General features: G+C 42.5%; 1 protein-coding gene across 1 annotated transcript in view; it reads right to left on the bottom strand.

Moving 5' to 3' along the window:
* Nucleotides 1-17,242, bottom strand: part of TNNT2 (troponin T2, cardiac type) — a 136,117-nt gene that overhangs the window by 57,264 nt on the left and 61,611 nt on the right. Inside the window, exons 4-5 of the mRNA XM_078641246.1 lie at nt 13,611-13,706; nt 5,044-5,076 (exon numbers count right to left, since the gene is read on the bottom strand). Coding sequence (XP_078497372.1) covers nt 5,044-5,076; nt 13,611-13,706 — 129 coding nt within the window. The remainder of the gene's footprint in view (nt 1-5,043; nt 5,077-13,610; nt 13,707-17,242) is intronic.

Raw genomic sequence — 17,242 nt, 5'->3', positions numbered from 1 at the left:
ATACTGTACAAATACAATGTAGTTAAGAAACGCTTGAAGACAATACATAATAGCCCTTTAAAACTCCAACAAAAGTGAGTAGAACTGGGAGATGTCTAGAAAAGGATGACTGAAGTGGTATAATAGAAAATATTTTCCAAAATGTACGGTGAATTTGGTGCAACAATATAGCATATGATATATTTGTGTGTGTGTGTGCGCACACACACACATATATATATATATACACATATTGCATATAATATTTATGATATTTATATTATTTTATAGATTATAATTAAAAAGTGAAACTACTAGCACATGCGGTGGCATAGCTATTCTAACATTTCCCTCTTTCTGCCGCCCTCCCAGCAACTGAATACATAGCCTCATAAAATGGTTAAGCATCAGATTATCAGTTAATTATCAAAAAGATGTAGATAATAAGGAGCTTATCTCCAGAAGTTCCAGGTCCCCGTCTTTAGGTCTCGCCTGAGCCAAAGCATGCGCTACCCTGGCGAGACATTTAGTTAGTGGGCTTTTAAAAGTCCTACCACAGCTTTTTGTGAGGCATTCTGCGTGCGGTTATGTGCACAGGCACAAGCAGAGGCACCATCTGGCTTTCCTCTCGCTCTCCTGTGCGCGCGCCTCGCTCTGCCTCTGTCTTGCTTTCCCCTCCCCCTCCCCCTCCCCCACCACATAGTGCGTCTTGCGGCAGCGCATTGTTTTTGACACTCAGGAGTGAAGGGCGGTTCTTTCGCCGCTTGTGGGGGAGTAGGACATTCCTCAGCCTTGGCATGACGAACGAGTTATGCGTGGCACACTTTAAAAAGGGTTACAGACCCATGGAGCTCACCTAACGTTGTTCGTAAAAGAAAGAAACCGTAAGCAAGCTGTTAAAATGAGCCGCAGCTCAGAGAGGATGTCTTCATATCGCTGGCATTTCGAGGACTTCAGCAGCTCGTCTGTGGTGAGGCTAAGGGTGTGCAGCCCATCCCCGCCATGCCTACAGCGCTCGGCGAGCATTGGCCTCAGCAGCAGAGCACAGAGCCTCGCCTCAGTCCCTAGGGCGAGCAGGAGGAGCACCGCAGGCAGCTGGAGACCCTTCAGCACCAGGTAAACACTGGGGATATTTAACTGCACCACAGAGTAAGAACTGTGAGGGGAGGGCGTTTCAGCGCCACGCGCCTCATGCAGCGCTGAGAGTTTTACCCTCGTGATGCTGCATGTCTATCAGGACTCGACTCACGTGCAGTAAAACCAAGTCCTTTACTTTAGCGCAACTTCACTGTCGTGACGTACCATTTCACTTACATGCGAGTGAAAACATAGGAGCTGTTCCCTGTTGTATATCTACTAAACATTTAATCTGGTCTCTTTTAATGGGATAGTCAAGTCAGGGCAGCATTTCTATATATGACAGTATGCATTTTCTGTGTTGAGTCATTGCTCCCACTGCTACTTTGCTAAGTTTTTACAGATGAAAAGTCTAAATGTTATTTTTAAAATCCGTTGGTGTGCATCTAGTCAGTATTTTACGAATCTAGCCAATATTTGTATGTCAGGAATAGTTTAAAAAAAAAGGTGACGCTGGTATTTTTCCCTCTGAAAAGCAATCGTAAAACAGCAACTAAGAAATCTCATCAAACATATTTTAGAGCTGTCTAAACCACCCCTAAAGATTATCAAAAACGCCACGTTAAAGAATAATATTTTTGTATAAATTCACAATTAGCTGTGCCTGGCTTTTTCAGAATGGACAAATGGTTAATATTTTTCCTCGAAGACTGAGGCAACCATAATTGACGTGCAATGTGTTTATTGCTGTGATGTGGAAAGGACCAAATGTGTTCCTGATCTGGGCTATTTCTTTGTGTGTTTGGGTTTCACAGAATGTTTTTCTAGGAAATAGCCAAACGATTTTACTTTTCTTTTTGATGATGGAAAGTGCACGGTTTCAGTATAAGTTATGCCATTCTCAACTGATTTTTGCATCACATTATTATTTTGTGAGTAGCTAATCCCTTAATGAGAACATATAATGTGATTAAAATGAGGATCTGTTAACAACTGATTAACTACTAAGCAATATAATTTAAAAAATTTAACAATGTTTTTCTTCAGTGAGATTCACAATTTGTGCTTAAAAAGAAGAAACACAACCTCAAGAATAATATATCCTAGGTTCATATATTTTTGGAGTACGTTAATATAGAAACCAAGTGGATATGGCTGTTTTAACTCTGATATTATGGATTTCAAACATCATTAAGCTTATGCCACGGGGCACGTATTAACAGCCTTGTCTTGTTTGTTCACGGAAAGAGAACGGGTGAAGGTGGTGCTTAGGGATGCAATTAACATATCTTGCCTAGGAGTTTATAGTTCATTTGCTCCTGAGATTTATTTTTCAGAGGAGAAAGCTTGTAACTTGAGGCTAGTTGTTGGGTCCCTCTGCTTTTGAATGAATTCTACTGCTTATGCGTTATATTGAGGTAAGTGCCTTAGTAGCAGGATGCAGCAGCCATAAGTGAGAATCAAGCCATGCGTATGATAAAGGGTGCGGAAATGCAGAATCAGGGTTTTAAAGGAATAGTGAGGAAAGGCACATCATGGTGCAGGGAGATTTTCAGTGCTGCAATCAAGTGCACATGGCTGTACATCTTCAAGTTGTCATTACAGAATTTAACAAGCTTTGGCATAGCCAATAGGTCTCACTTTTGGCACCTTATAAAAGTATTTAGTTATGCAGCACAATATCCTTGGTGCAACAAAACAACATCAACTGTTGCATGGCTAAACACTTATTAGGTCCCAAAAGCGCAACCTTTTGGCCCTGGCTGAAAGTTGAAAAGATCATGTTGATGGCCTGGAAAATCATGACATAAAGCAATTGATGAAAACTGGACTAAGGGAATGAGTACGCTGATGATTCACCAAAAAAAGAAGTGGGGTACAACAAAATTGTTGTCTGGGTTTATGCGGTTTAATATAGAATGCATTTCCAAGGGTAATGATTAGAAATTGCTGAATATGACCCTGTATCTATGTGTGTTTGTAGAAAAACACATTTCTTGTTAGAAAGTTTTAACTGGATGAATCTATTGCTTTTTTGTGACTTATCTATCTTCCTGTGTCTTCATGACATTTTAAATTCTGGAACGTATTTGTTTTCACAATTCATATGCATTTTAGTTTTTTAGGATGGTTCAAGATCTTAGGAAAAAGTTAATTTTCATATAATATGTGATGATTGGATTCTTTAAAGTAAAAAATGTCTAGGTTAGGTCGATAAGAAGTGATACAGAAAGTATTTGCAATGTCTGAAGCTGCTACATTTTATACATTTTAAGTGTTACGGAAACCTTCCCCGTTGAGCGGGGAGTGCGTCAGGGGTGAGTTATGGCACCTACCCTGTTCTCACTCTTCGTGAATGGGGTGGTGGACTACCTCTCCCTGGTCCCCATTGATGCCCCTACGATGGCAGGTAACCGCGTTCCAATCCTCATGTTCGCGGATGACACGCTGATAGTCTCCAAAACACCGAGTGGCCTCCGGCGGGCTCTCCAGCGGTTTGGAGACTTCTGTTTGCTGCACGGATTAGAAGTAAATTCTGCAAACACAACGTTTATGTTCCTTAATGAACGTAAACCTTCTAAGCTTCTTAAACCATTTAGAGGAAGTATACATATGAACAACAGCCCACTAGAGCAGGTAGACGCCTTTACCTATTTGGAGGTGACCCTCCAGAGGGACATGCGCTGGAACAGCCAACTTGATTTGGCTGTATTAAAGCACCAGCAGCAGTCAGGACTTCTCCTGAAAAGGTTTAAAGCATCAACAACTAAACCCATAAGTCCCCTCATGGAGATATATGGGATAAAGGTATTAAGTTCGGCCCTTTATGAGTCAGAACTGTGGGGATTTGAAAATCTGAAAAGCCTGACACTGGCAGAAAATGAGTTTATGCGCAAAGCTACAGGTGTCCAGCAAAGCACTCCATTAATACCATTGCTGTGGGACCTTGGGAGGAAAGCGGTTAAAGATTTAGCTACTCTACGTCCATTATTGTATTGGCGTAGAGTATGGACTACTGAGGAACTCCTGCATTATGCTCAGGGCCTAAAAGATATTATTGACAGGGATTCCTTCAAAAAAATAAGCTGGCTGAAGGAAATTAGATCCCTGCTAGTGAGATTGGGAATGAGAGAATTGTGGGATGATCCATCAAATGCAGTATTTCCCTCTAAAAAAATATTGAAGGCCAGATATTGGGAGATGATCAACCTAACAACATGCACTAAGGGTCTCTCTTCTCACCTCACGGGTCGATTTCCGGAATTTGAACCACGACCACTGTTGGAATTATATTGGGATGCCATAGAGAACCCAGTTGACTGCAAGCTTTATTTTCAATTCAGGGTGGGTACCCTACCGACAAGGTTATTTACAGCAAGATGGGTAGGAATAACTAATGATGATAAATGTCCGAGGTGCAGGGAAGAGCAAAAATCTGAAAGTCATATCTTGTTTTTCTGCCCACTATATGCAGCACCCCGACAAAAGTGGGTGAAACCTATTTGCCAATTAATTGGAATTCGCCGACATGAAGAGGCGTTGAGAATTTTATCTACAGACCCAAGTCCACCCATTGCTATAGCTGTAGCAAAGTTCTTGAAATGGGCGTGGGTTATCCGCCTGAAGCAGTAAGCATAGTAAAATTAAATGGTGCTCTATCCTGATCCCCTTGGACTAATAAAACTGAATATGAGGGCATTTTTATAATTAATTATGGACCACTAAGTAGTGATTGTGATTTTAAAAATATATATTTGTGATATTAGGGTTTTATGTAGATAGTATATTCGACGATAGTTATGTGATAGTTTAATTACATTTTAAAATATTTTTATAATTGTACTTTGAAGTGTAATGAAATTTTATTTATGTATTTTATTCTGTAAATATTGGATGTTTATGCAATACTTTTATGACTTAACTGTCGAATAAAGTTTATGAAACGAAGTGTTAAATTAGTCTGTGCAATTTTCTTAAATTTCTTACCTTCTTCACGATCTTGCCCCTCACCTTCACGCTCTGTGTTGAAAAACAAAAATTGTAAAATTTCAGTTCAATTTTTTTGTGAATCAATTTGTCAATTATCTCCAGGTACTCAATAGACAGTTGTAGTCAGCAATGTGGGATATTTTATTCACTTATTGGATTTGCATGTTTGCTCATTTAGGTATTTTGTGTAGACAACATGCCTCTTCCCAGCTCCTTCAGAATGCTTTGTGATACAGGTAACAGGTAAAAAAAATAATAGTGAAACTAACAACCCAGAAAGCCACAGAGAAACGAGAAAGCATTGTGTCTCAGAGGGCCTGATGGTTTGTGTCCCAAGCACTCAAATGTGTGTGCAAATTACCAAGATTCACAAAAAAGCTGGCAGCTGGTTATTCTTGCGACGTGAAATTACAGAAAATTACGTGACTAATACTGTTAGCATAATTTTGAGTAATTTTAGACAAAAATAAACATATCACTTAAAACATGGCTGTTTGGTCATATGATTTGCCCACAAAACATCATCTCAGAAGAAAGCATGCACATTAGAATAATTCCTAGGAAAAAAAATCACATAATTGGAGAGCATTAAAATCTCCCCAACCATTTTATCAGCTAAGAATACTAAAGAGGAACACAAAAACACTATTCCTTTTACCAAATCCAAATAAATTCAAGAACAGGTTATTTCCTTCAACGGTTCCATTCATATTCTTTTCTGGACCATCAAAAACATCACCAAACGACATGAGAAAGACCAACCCCAAAACCCCTTCAATAAAATGAAATGGATTCCTCAAGCACTTCATCAATAAAATTATAGCCATAAGAAATAACTTAAACACTGATAGAATCAAAGGTAAAGTCTGACCAGAATATAAACATGTCTGGAACTCCATTTACTTATCACCTTATCACATATAAACCATAATCCAAAAGATATTAAGCTAACAAAAGATTTCCCCAATATTCTACTAGCAAACTTAACCAAAGATTAGTTTCACATTTCTTACATTTCATGATTTGGCTGTTTCACTGTCTTCCAAAGCAAGGCACTTCCCAAACTAGCTGAAGATTAGTCCAACCACAACTTACCTGAAAAGCCTGAATCTTAACCCAGACCACCCTGAACCGCGAACCAATTTCAAATCCACCAGGCTTGTGAACATCTTAGAAAGAACTGCAGTCAACCAAGTAAATGTGTAATTGAAAAATTTGATATTTTGGCAAACCATAAAGCGGGATTTAGTTTTGGCAAACTATAAATCCAGCTTTTGCCAAGGTTTTGTAATGAAATCACCAACCTAACAATTCTGGATGACATTCATTACGTGTTAAAACAAGGTGTCACCTGTTTATTTAGGTTATTGGACTTATCGAAGGCTTTTGAATTGGTTGATGACACCAGACTAATTCAGACACTGCAACAGCGAATAGGATTTCAAGGACAGATCTGGGATGGTCTACCTCTTTCCTCACCAAAAGATCCCAAATGCAGGGTCTAGTTTTACCATATAATGCCTTAGCCATTTCTGGCTCACATCTGAAACATGAGAGTATTGAATGGCCCTGTCAGCCAACATGTAGGGGTTTGCTAAATTGCCCATACTACCCCCAAAACATTCATTGAAAACGGCAGGCCTTCTGCCTCCCTAATAAGACAACAGGTATGTCTCTTGCAAGGATATGAACATAGGGGCCCATTATGATGGAGGATTTTCCGCATCCTCCGGGCCGGCGGAAGCCACTGCTGGCCCGGCGGATGCGGAAAATCCTCTGCGGACCCACCAAAGACACACCGCCACATTAGGATGGCTGGTGGGTCCTGGTTTAAGTCCACTGCTCTTCCGCCGCGGTTGGCTTACAACCGCGGCGGAAAAGGCCTAATATGGTGGCGGTGTCTCTCAGACACCGCCAGCCATATTAGGATGTCTGAATTTCAATGCCTTTACACGGCGGCATATCCGCCGTGCAAAGGCATACGGATTCTTGTTTGGGGGCCCGTTGCGGGCCCCCAGTGGTGAAGGGGGGGTGGGGGTGCACATGGGGGGTACCTATGGTACCCCCCTGCATTTGCATGCACAGAGCGGCAGGCACCGCGCGCTGCCTGACGCTTTGTGCATGCAAATTCACAGCTTTCATTTTTACCATTGCGGCGGATGCAGCTTGAAGCCGCACCCGCCGCAATGGTAAAAATAGAGGATGTGACCGCCAGGGTGGCGGTCACATCCTAATTGCACAGGAGGAAACTCCGCAAGCAATGCGGAGATTCCCTCCTACTCTATGGTGGCGGACGGACTCAGGTCCGTTCGCCATCATAATCGGCCCCTTAGTCTTTTTGGTACACATTTCCCCAAGCCCCCACTGCACACCACAGTCCTCGATGTGGACTTCTGTTCTGCACATCAGGATGATATAGCACAAATACCACACATCCGTTAGTTAGAGGAACACGATGGCGTAAGAATCAGGTAGGGGCTAGCTGGAACATTGCATTTCTTCACATCTGATGTTTTTCTGCTTGCTTTAGAAATTTAAGACAGCAACTTGACCAAGTCAATAATCTATAACCTTTTGTAATCTTCTGCTTTCTTATAAAAATTCTGAGAAGTGACGCAAATTGTTTTTGATAAATGTACAAATTTGGGTATGATTGATAATCAAACATCTGTCATAATCGGGACTGGTGGTCAAGCAGTTCCTCATTAAAATAATATAAAAGAGCTACCCTCAGTCCATTCGACGGACCACCTCACACTACTGAACCCATAGGTCATGAAGGGTATGTGTTCCCCCTTAGCCATCTTATCTAGCATCTTTGGCTGAGGTTGTAATGCTTCTTGTATTTTGAAATTCTTTCATTCATTCTCTCTCTCTCTCTCTCTCTCTCTCTCTCTCTCTCTCTCTCTCTCTCTCTCTCTCTCTCTCACTCACTTTCCTTTGCATTGCCATGATTTTAGAACTTACTAGATTGCATGTTTTTGCTCTTCATCTAAAGTGAGTCTTTGACACTTGTTACTTACTAGATTGCTTAGAGTTATTTTTGACTAGAGATGTGTCTCTTTTTATTGTTTAAATTGTTTTTGAATGAACGGTGCCACTCTGACTCAGTTCCTGCATCTCACACGTGTGTTTCTTCATTGTAGATAGCTCGCACCCCTGCTCAAATTAAGGTGGTATAGCACCACCCTAAAATCACCATCCAGCTAAGGATTGGGGCTACACATTGGACACAGCGTAATGGTTTTTAGTTCCTGCCCTTTTCACTCTGAACATTTAGCCTCAGGGCCAGTATACAGGTGTCACTGTTCACCAATATGCAGAATATATGCAACTGTATCTACAAACTTAACTACTGAGGAAATCACTACTCTGGGAACCAACTTAGGGAGGAAAAGGTACTTCCTCATGATAAAACCCGTAAAAAATGGAAATCCTCCTTTCCATACCCTCAGCAATCATTTGGTAGATTCTCCCCCTCATTCTCTCCACTAGTAAAATCCCTTGATCTCCCACACATAAACAAAAGGCAAAAGTGGAAACTGTCGATGTGTACGCTTTCATAAAAGTATGCCAAATATTTTCTCAGTGACCAGCTAAAAACCGCTGTTAATGCCTCGCTTATTTTAAGGCTAGATATTGATAGGGCCCTTCTGCAGAAACTCCCCAGGGCTCTAATACACCTCTCAAAGATTTGATGCACTCAGCAAACAGGTTCAAGCAAATATTATTCTCTACAAATCACCATTGGCTCCTCATGTTGGTGAGGAGTCAATTCAAACTCTGCTTTCTGATTTATAATAATTCTCCGCGAAATCTTACTAACACCGGAGTAATTATGTTATTCTCGTGATGTGAAATTACAGAAAATGACGTGAAAACTCCTGTTTGCGTAATTTGGGGCAAAAATGCCCAGCTGAGAGCACAGGAACAGAGCACGAGTGGCTGCTGGCTGCTGCTGTTTTGTTGCATTTAGTTCTATTTTCTTTGGGTTCATTTTGGCGGCAAGGATGCATTTTGCATTAAAACCAAATAGTAATAAATAAATACATGGTTATACAATTTTGCAAAATCTCGTGTGCATTTGCTGAATTACGAAATAACAATTTATGCAATTTACATACGCCTAGAGTTTATAAAGTCATACTTAAGAATAATCCTCCATGTAAGTGCTGTCTCTTATATTTGCTCGGCAAGAGAAGCCTAAACAGAAGAAATACTCTACAGCCCAGGCTCCAAAACTCAGAATAACATCTGCTCTAAACAATCCTTCTAGGACCACCAGTTTCACAGGCAACTCCCTCTGACATAGCAAAAAAGTTCACGCTTTCTTTCAGAGAGCACCTTAACACACAGGTTTCATCATTTCCTGAAATAAGCTTTAATTCAAACATACTCAATGAACAGCGGCAACATGAAGCTGTTATTTTGCTTAACATGTAATACAATAAAAGGTGGTTATTTTTTCACACTTGCCTTGCATGTCCTCTAATAATTAATGCTAATTGGCCCAACAATATCCTTGACAGGAAAAGGTGCACTTAGAGTTGAGGACTGTTCCCATAAGGCACAGGGTCAGACTGATTTGCATATGGCCATGTCTGAACTGGGGTGGCGGAGTGAGCTAAAGAATGATGATGGATTAAACCCAGATCAGTTGACGGGGGGGTGAGTGCTTGCAATGTTCAACACTCGTGGGTCCCTTGCTCACTTTGCCACTGGATTCAAGCTAGCCTGGCTAATGACGGCTGATTAGCCAGAAACCGGTCCCAGGATGCCAGTTTCTGGTCCAGGGAAGACATGGCTTGGCAGTTCGGGCTGGACTGTTCCCATGAGGTACAGGGTCAGACTGATTTGCATATGGCCATGTCTGAACTGGGGTGGTGGAGTGAGCTAAAGAATGATGATGGATTAAACCCAGATCAGTTGACTGGGGTGAGTGCTTACAATGTTCAACACTCCGTCCATCATCCCCTTTGGTTTTGCTTTGTTCGCCCTAAGTTGGCAGGGTATGCCCAGACTTGGGTCCCTTGCTCACTTTGCCACTGTATTCAAGCTAGCCTGGCTTATGACGGCTGATTAGCCAGAAACCGGTCCCAGGAGGCTTGTTTTTCAGTCCATGGAAGACATGGCTTGGCAGTTCGGGCTGGGCTGTTCCCATGAGGCACAGGGTCAGTCTGATTTCCATATGACCATGTCTGAACTGGGGTGGAGGAGTGAGCTAAATAATGATGATGGATTAAACCCAGATCAGTTGACTGGGGGTGAGTGCTTGCAATGTTCAACACTCTGTCCATCATCCCCTTTGGATTTGCTTTGTTCACACCTATGAGTAGACACACAGGCTCTGCACAAGGGGAGAAGGGTTTCACTATCTTGGATTTATTGAGTGAACAGCACTGCGGGAATGTTTGCAGTAGGGTTCACAGGAACTGCTGCAAACGTGCACAAAGGCAACCTCTTGTCTAACCTATATCCGGCTGCAAAAGTGGGTATGATTACCCCTGGTGGGGGGAGTCACCCCCACCCACAATTAGTGCCAGCACAAATGTAGCACCCTAAGACACCGTCTTCAGAACAAACTGGACCTGTGGAAAAACAGAAGATGTGCACCTGCTCTCTGAGACCTGTGGGGAGACGCAAGGTGCTGAACCTGCTCCCACTTGTTCCCAGGACAAAGACATAGACTCCAAGGGTAAGTTGCAAGTGGCCTTTTTCCAGAAGTGTCCAGCTAACCAGTACCAGCTGGACCCGGCTGTTGGAGTCTGTTGGAGTGAGTCTAGATCATCATGTGATAATCCTGAGGTCCCCGAGATGGTTTACTGTTTCTAACTGGACTTCTCTTATATTGTCTCTGAAAAGCTGAGACTTAAACGATTTATGAGCTCTAAGACCTACAGAGGACTCGGACAAACCTGAGAAACTGATCTGCCCAAGGCGTGACCTCGATGGGCTGAAGAAACAGGTTCCCCACTCTGAGCTTCTTCTCCGCTGCAAATTTGATTCAGCTGGTACTCTGCTGGAGAGTATCTAGCTTTGTGGAGCCCTCATCAGGCACAGCTCGGAGCTTTGTTCTACTGGAGGAGTCCAAGCTCCAAAAAAGAGACTCAGGCATATTTACAAGGGCATTGTGCCACTGGAGCATCACTTTTTTCAACGCTCCCGTGGCACTGTGACCTGCTCCATATTTACAAGGCACAATTATGCCACTTTGCGTGGCTTAACCCCACATTGTAAATATGGTCCTCCCCGACCCAGTTTTCTGCTGCAAAGGGTGTTGCTGTGGGTGTTGCACCCATTGCTTTTTGACGCTGCTTCATATTAATAAAGATCTGTAAATCTGAGGCAGTGCCAAAACCTTACGCCTCCCAAGGGAAGGTATACGAGTGGTGCAATGAGGAGCAATACAAATATTTCTCCTTGCTAAGCAAAATTTCTCCTATTATCAAGCTTCACGCTAACCCTGTAAGAGACAAAAAAAAGCAACGCTAACCCCGGTTAATGCTGCTTTTTTACGTCTGCTAATTTTCAGACTTAGCCATGTAATCCAATGGGAGGTGGATTACATGGCTAAGTCCAGCATGTGCTATCAACAAGGGTATCCCTATCCTTGTAGTTTTATCGCTGCATTACCAGCGATAACCTCCCAAAATGCCGCTATCGCTGGATTTTATATCGCCTAGGCGGTTAGCGTTGTTATTAACGCGATAACCAGTAATATTATCCAGCGATAGCGGGCGTTAACAATATTAATGCTAAGTGCCCTTAGCGTTAATTTTCCCTGTTCCTTGTTAATATGCCCCAGAGTTCTTTCTAAACCAGTCACACTCTGGTGGTCCTTACAAGGGAAAGGCAGAGAAAGTGACCCTAGACAGCAGAGTGTTCCTAGTTCCAAGTAATATGACCACATAACTCCTGTTTTGCTTCTCTGAAATGGTTCCTTTTGAAATCTAGACGCACGTTTAAAACAGCATGCATCCCATGTACAGATGATTTCCCACATGAAACATTCAAGCTATCTGACATAATAGCTCATAAAAATCTCTGGTAGCACGAGGGACCCGAGGTGTAAATCCCCTCAATTCAGAAAAAAAAGCTCCCAGCCCCAAGTCATCTCTCTCTTAAAACAATCCGTAATCTGGAACGCCAGTACCCTCTCGACATACACCAGCCTTGTCTCTTCTCAATTTTTTAAAAAAGACAACTCAAAATGTACTGTTTATAACATAATGTCACGTGTATTTAGCGCACGTTCATCGCGTGTATTTAGTGCCCGTTCATCCGTGGGCATCTTGGCCCTGAATAACAGATGTATATTTTTACCCAACTCAATTGTGCTTGTTGTATCGGCTTTAAAAGGATGAAAGTCTGAGTGGACCTGCCTAGAATTGAAACTGTGACCATGAGGTTCTGCACAGGGCCGTATAGTGGATTAGCATTACTCCACAAAACCACCAGACCTGGTGAACTTCTTCGCCAACAAATTCCTGTGATGTAGATGTGTGTGCTTCTAAATTGTGTAGATCGCACTGTATAAACTGTTCATCTTTTTTTTCTTAATGTGAATCTTTATGTTCACTTTTTCTTTTACCTCATTCACATAACTGCTGATCTTATAAATCATTTATATGTATATTGTCTGTTTCAAGTTTGCTGTTGTATCAGTACAAAGAATTTAGTTGTTTATATCTTTGTTTTTGCCTCGTTATATCCCCTATATAAACAGTGATGTTACCTATTGAAACTCGTTCAAGTATTTAATAGGGGATTTTGTCCGTACATTTTCATTATGTACATAGGGACAGATTTATGTCGGACTTGCGCCACATTTACGCCGCCGTTGCATCACGCAATGGCGGCGTAAACGTGGCGCATCCCTGCGACCCATTTACAACATGATGCATCTAGGCAGATGCGTCACGTTGTAAAGCCCTGCGCCACATGTGGGCGTTCCGGCGCAGGGTGGGCGTTCCGGGGCAGGTGCGCCTCGCAAAAGTGCCTGCATGAAATCGACAAGATTTCACGCAGGCACTTGTGCGACGCTGCTACGTCAATTACTTACGCCTGCTTGAAGCAGGCGTAAGGACTGATGCAGCATGTTAAGTATAGGGCACACCCGAGCATTGCTGGAGTCGCATCGCTTGCGACTCCAGCAATGCGCCACCCTTACGTCACGAGATGTCTCACGCATCTGCCTACCCTTGTGCATCCGCCGTGACGCAAGGGTAGTTTTGCGTGACGCATTTTTTCTGGCGCATCCCTGCTGATTTGCAGAGATGCGCCAGAACTCATAAATATGCCCCATAGATTTTAGCAAAATGTCCTATTGTTTTCAATTAAAGTCTAAACATATTTTTAAAAACCTTTTCTTTGTAGGCACACCTCCACACCTTTGAAGGCAAGGATTGCGCTAGATTCAAAATGGCTAAATACATGAATAAGATAGACTTCATCCAAATATATAACTATATTTTTGATTTCTAATCTGATTCGGTACTCGATATGTGTCATCCACTGTCCCTGTGCACAGTAGGAGTAAAGGGAGTATTTGAGGAATAAAATACCTTGTGTGTGAGCTTTCCCTGTCTCTTCTTCCTCTGCTGCTGTTTCTTCTGGTTTTTCTTCTTCTTCTAAGGTCTTTTCTTCTTCTTGTTCTCCTCCTCGGGGTGAAACAATGATATATTAAACAGGTGTTTGTTAGTTTGAGTGCATAAGCAGCGGACTCCCTCCCGGCCTTTCCTGTATAAGACCTTACAACACTCGCCCTTAGTGATTCAGTTGCACTGGCCCTGCCTTCTCATTCCGCTTCACCCACCTTCTCTCGTCCTACCTGCTGATGTAGCCCCCCTGTGACTTTCTGCTGATACAGGGTGCTTGGGTCTAAAGGCTGGTGCAGCCTCCCTGTGTCTTTGCTGTTCTCACGTGGCCTGCTTGAAACAGCCTCATCTAAGGTGACCAACTGGCATAGGTACAAATTCAGGACAGTGAGTGTAAAATTCAGGACAAAGGATAAAAATTCAGGACAAAAATTCTGGACAGAAATTTGGGACACAGGGTACGTTTTCAGACACATCAGAGGAGGCCGTACAATAATGTATAAGTAAGTAAATAGACACCCAACATAAGTCAAAATAAGTTTATATTAAGTTGAGACAATCGAGCACCTCACCGTTTTGGTATGTGCACAGCTTTGAGCAACTGTGCAGGTGTTTTTGTGGTATTTCATAAGATAGTTTGTTTACAGTTTGGGGTTCCTTTGAAGTGTTGTCCCACCCACACTGCAGGGGATGCAGAGGCCTTCAGCCTTCATGACACCCCTACACCAAAAACCTCCGTCTGCACAGATTCCCTCACTATCAACCTCCCATCGGGCCCCTTATTTCTATAAAGACCTTCGGTCATGTGTGTGTCATTTATTTTACAGTGCTACTCAGCCCAATGTAGGGTGTTGAGCGCTTTAGCTCACACACTTATTGATTAGAGAGAATGACTCATAAGTATGTAAGTCAATGTACAGGAAATGTTACTTAAGGTAAGGAGGGCTACAAGGTGTAGGAGTCACATGGCATCCATACTGTTAGTCACTGGAATTATGTAGCAGGGAGGGCCAAATTATGCTGCAGGGTTGAATAGATTATTTGGCAAGAAAAGGGAATTTATGCAGCGTAAGGCTGCAAATTTTGTCATAGTATTACCATATTATTTTCTAATTTATGCACATTTTAACACTTTCTGGTCATAGGTTGCACATTATTAGTACCCGTATAACACCCAAATATAGTAATATGCAAAGGAAGGTGGCCAGTCAACCTTTACAAAGGGCCTTTGCAACACGTCACTGCCTTTCCAGCCATTTTTTAACCATTTGAGATAGAAACTGTTTTTAAATTAGAATCTTCAGATATATTCAGCTAATGGTGGAATATGTGACACATGCAGAAAATTCATAATCATGCAAAAATTGTTGAAGCCGTACAATCACATAATTCCAGTGACCTCGAAATACAAACTGAGGATATAACACATAACACAGTGGTTGGGGTTGTCTTTACAATTATTATGCAAATGAATACTTTGCTCTGCATGTTACACGTTGTGCTTTACAAGAAGCTCATTATGCCTCTATGCTTCTTTATGATGAGTCAAAACCGGGAATAGTGAAACTCAGATCTCGCCAAGAGATTCATTAATCACCAGAGTTAAAATAGACATTTTTGTTATGGCCTGAAAATTGCAGGTGAGCAAAGCACTCAGAAGTCTTTGCCTTTCATCCTGTTGGCTGTATGCTGTGCCCTAGGCCTATGCAGAGTAAAGGAATAGTGAGCAAAGTGAGCTATCCTGGTCTTTCCTTTTGAAGTCTGTGAAAATTGTTCCCCGTGATGAAAATTTGCAAAATTAATGCAAAATTATGCTTTTTACACCAGGAAAGAAACGTGATCAAAAACTGCATTTACCTATATTGAAGTTTGTCTTTTATTGTTTCTATCTTTTCATTTTCTTTCTTTCCTGATGTCCTTTCTATCCACCTTTGTTTTCTACTTTCTTATTTACATCTTTCATTTATTTTTCTTTCCATCTTTCTGTCTGTGCATCCTTTCATTTCGTCTCTCATTTTCTCTCTATTCTTTAAATTCATATTTCATTTTCTTTTCATATTTCCATATTCCACATTAACATTCATTTTGTGTTCCTTTTTTTCCAATTCATCATCTTCCTTTCCTTCTTCCATTGTTAAATTTAAATCTTTCTCTATCTTTCCAGTTTTCTTTCATTATTTGCATTCTATTCTTCCTTCACTTTCTCATTCCATTTGCTTCTTTTTGATTTGCCATTATCATGATTTCTCTTTCTGTCCCGCGTTTCGCCACTGCTGCACCCTCTGCATCCCCCACACACACAGCTGCACCACAGTGATTATTCTTGCTTTATTTCATTTGGTTGTTATTCTGTCCTGTGCTGATCTGTGCTGATCTGCGAGTCACAGATCATAGTTAGGAAGGGCCATGAGACACTTATCTGACCCCGGGTTCCTCCCTACTCCTTTGGCCCATTGTCATTCACCAGGTGATAATCAGCCACATCAGAATGACAATGGGCCTGTACAAAGACTGAGCGAGGTCGGGGTGCGGGGGGGGGGGGGGGGGGGGGCTGCCTCAGCCTCAGAGAAGTGCAAGCTGGCTCCGATTGTCACAGGGGAACAGCACAGCTTGCTGCCATCCCCAAAATTACGGACAACAGGCGTACGTGAAAGAAATGCTCACGGACAAGGGGCCCAAACAAGGAGCAGTCCTTGAAATTTACGGACGGTTGGTCACCCTAGCCTCATCTGTCCATCATGCTGAACAACATCACTTGGCTCATCTTCAGTTGCAGCGACACGGGGCCTTCCCTTTGATGTGGGTTCCCCAGCATTTGGCCTTCACAGTCGTGCAGTTTCACCTTGCTGTCCAGGTGCTTCTCCAGCTCACTGGGCATGCCTTCTTATGCAGCCTCTCTGGTCTCCAACCACTTGTAGCCTCTCGGAGCTTGAATGCTGATGCAAAAAGGCTGTACCTCCCCTCACTTAACCACACTGAGATCTGTACTGGATACTGTTTCTCCCGGCTTTTTACCTCATTCAACCTCCCTGAGTGTTCATACTAATTCAGTCTCAGGTATGTTGATAGAGCTTCACTTGGCCTCCCCAGAGATCCTTTCTATTGAACTGCGGCTCTTGCTACTCTGTCAACGGACCTTCCAGTACATAGGCCCTAAAATAAGCATTCCGGCTGATAAGGCCTCATTTCAGCTTCCTGGGGAATTAGCCAAAAAGTTTCTTCCTGCTAAGGTGGCCTCAGTGAACCTTTGCACTCAGAGTCCAACTAGACCGCCTACTGACTCACTCTTGCAGACATGGGGTCTCACCCTTTCGCATTCTTTGAGGCATCTTTCTTATATGATCATACTAGTGCATCAAACCATCCTGCTGCCGCTGTCTCACTAGCTCTTTCCATGCATGGATCCTCATTCTGACTTCCTCTGATCCTTCCTTAATGACCCATCCCACTGACAGGCCTCACTGTGCCTGGACTAGCACTGCTGCACCAGTCTGGCTACTACTGCGGCCTCACAGGGCCTCATTCAAGGTGCATACTTCACACCAAGCACCCAGTAATCATCAGTGCTTGGACCTTCCTGCTGATATGGGTACAATGAG

Source organism: Lissotriton helveticus, chromosome 5_1, assembly GCF_964261635.1.
Source record: "Lissotriton helveticus chromosome 5_1, aLisHel1.1, whole genome shotgun sequence".
NCBI lineage: Eukaryota > Metazoa > Chordata > Amphibia > Caudata > Salamandridae > Lissotriton > Lissotriton helveticus.
The sequence above is the reverse complement of the archived record's forward strand: the minus strand, read 5'-3'. Positions and strand labels throughout refer to the sequence as shown.